Here is a 2071-nt window from a genome sequence, read left to right as displayed (position 1 = left end):
TGTACCTTCATCAATGCTTTGTGTTAGGAAGGTACTAAGATGCTTAGTGCTTCTTGCTGCTTCTAATCACTTAAGCTTCTGGATGCCACCGTCTAAAGCAAGCAAGGAAAGCTCTAGGTGACACCCCCCCCCCCCAAAAAAAAAGCAAAAAACAACAACAAAAAAAACATTATCACAGTCATTGGAGAAATATTGAGAAGAGCAAGCTGAGAGAAGTCCTGAAGTGAGCAGTCTCTGGAGAGAGAAGGCTGCTAATCCTGCCTGGAGAATTAAGTTATTGTAAGAGAATGATTCAAAAACCACAAACTGAAGTTGCACTTTTTGGTTGTTCCCAGTGCCACCCACAAATCTGCACACTTGAAAACATCTGTTGAAAGTCAGATTAGCGATCTCACTAGTGTAGTAAGTAATATTTGAGAAGAACAAGGTCTAGAAAATTATAGCATATACAGAGTAATTTGTTTGCTTTCCTTAGAGGGAAAGGAGGCTATTTGCCTTGGCTGGCAGTTTGGAGAAAAGGTCAAAGAGCATACATACCATAGACCAAAATTTCCCCTTCATAGTGTAATGGGACAGCAAAATAATGACACTTCTAAGGGTCAGGGTCACTAAGCTGTATCTGTGGCTTTCCTTTAGTAACTTGTATTCCTGTTTTTGTGCCTGCATAGCTGGCAGTTGAAATGTTCAGCCAGTCCTTTGCTGTATCATGGCCAGTTTATCTATTTTTAAACATCCTCTTTCTCTCTTCACCCAAAAAAGCAGAGAATGGCAGATAACCAAGAGAGTCAAATGACCATTGAAGAAAGAAAGCACCTGATTACAGCTCAAGAAGAAGCCTGGAAATCCAAGGGTAAAGGAGCAGCCAATGACTCCACGCAGTTCACTGTAGCTGGCCGAATGGTAAAAAAAGGTCAGTGAAGAAATAATCCAAATATAAACAAGCCACGGCTTATCTGTCTAGTCAAAATGGTCAGGCTAAAGTTAAGCAGAAATAGTATCCATATTTAGCAAGAGGAGTACTGTTTATCTTCAACTGAATATCATGTCATAAGGTTGTTCACCCTAGCTTCTTGTGGCTGTTGGTATGGATCCATTTTGTTCTGCATTGCTGTGCTATCATCCCATTATTACTGGGCTCTTTCTGACTGRTACTAGTCAATCACTTGAACATTCATATGTTCCTATGTTCCTTTTTTTCCCCTTTTTCCTCTAGTGCAACTCAGAGGGCACAGCTGGATTATTCTTATTTGACTCTTGCTTGAAAACCAGGTTCACTGTCTGGAGAAAAGTTGAGAAATCCAGCTGGTGCCGGTGCTTCCCCCACTCCTAGAATCACTGGGAATATTTAGCGAACACATGTTATTTTTATGGACATTGTTTTGGACAACAACTTGAAGTGTTGAGTTTGGCTGAAGAAATGACTGAGCAGATTGTTGTACAGAACCAGGGAGTAAAATTGACATGGGACCTATGCTGACATTTATGGGATCTCTTGAATTCAGCCAGTCATAGTTTCCAGATACAGTCATTCTCTTAATGTGGACAGGAATCTGTGAAGGTTGCCCATGGCAGAAATATAGCTGTTCACGCAGGGGACCTGGGAAGATGATAGCTTTTGAAAGAAGGCACGTAAACTGCAGGATCCCTTCTAGTTAGTGAATACTAAATCTTGTTGTGTGACAAGAGCCTAGTTATTAAACACAACAAGGAACCTCGAGTTATATAACAACCACCAAAAATCAAGGAGTAACTCATTTATGGGTGCCCTTCCTGTTCCACATAGTTTTCCACAGGCCATTTTCTCCCCACAACCTCCATTCGCAATCCAAACCACATTCCCTTGGCAGATACACAGATAGATAATATTAGGAACTACATGCATTAGCAATGTATTTTAGCTGCTGCTTACGTTGTTTTGCTGCCAGAAACCCCAATAGTCAGTGTTCCAGGACTAGCCTGTTTTGGAGGGCTGCCAAGAACAAGGTTCAGTGGCCCAAAGACTGCTGGCTGAGGTCTTTCGCCAAATAGATTTGTCTTTGGGAAGGAAGGGAAGTTGATAGCTTTTGCTGTT

The 2071-nt window shown here is 41.4% G+C and overlaps 1 protein-coding gene across 5 annotated transcripts in view; it reads left to right on the top strand.

Moving 5' to 3' along the window:
• The window catches only part of SVIL (supervillin), a 67732-nt gene that overhangs the window by 44894 nt on the left and 20767 nt on the right, over positions 1-2071 (top strand). For all 5 annotated transcript variants that reach the window (XM_026060033.1, XM_026060035.1, XM_026060032.1 and 2 more), the window contains one exon: positions 760-910. In XM_026060033.1, the coding sequence (XP_025915818.1) occupies positions 760-910 (151 nt within the window). The remainder of the gene's footprint in view (positions 1-759; positions 911-2071) is intronic.

This window comes from Apteryx rowi, unplaced genomic scaffold (assembly GCF_003343035.1).
Source record: "Apteryx rowi isolate R43461 unplaced genomic scaffold, aptRow1 scaffold_164, whole genome shotgun sequence".
Classification (NCBI taxonomy): domain Eukaryota; kingdom Metazoa; phylum Chordata; class Aves; order Apterygiformes; family Apterygidae; genus Apteryx; species Apteryx rowi.
Note: the sequence above shows the minus strand (reverse complement) of the source record. Positions and strands in the feature narration are given on the sequence as shown.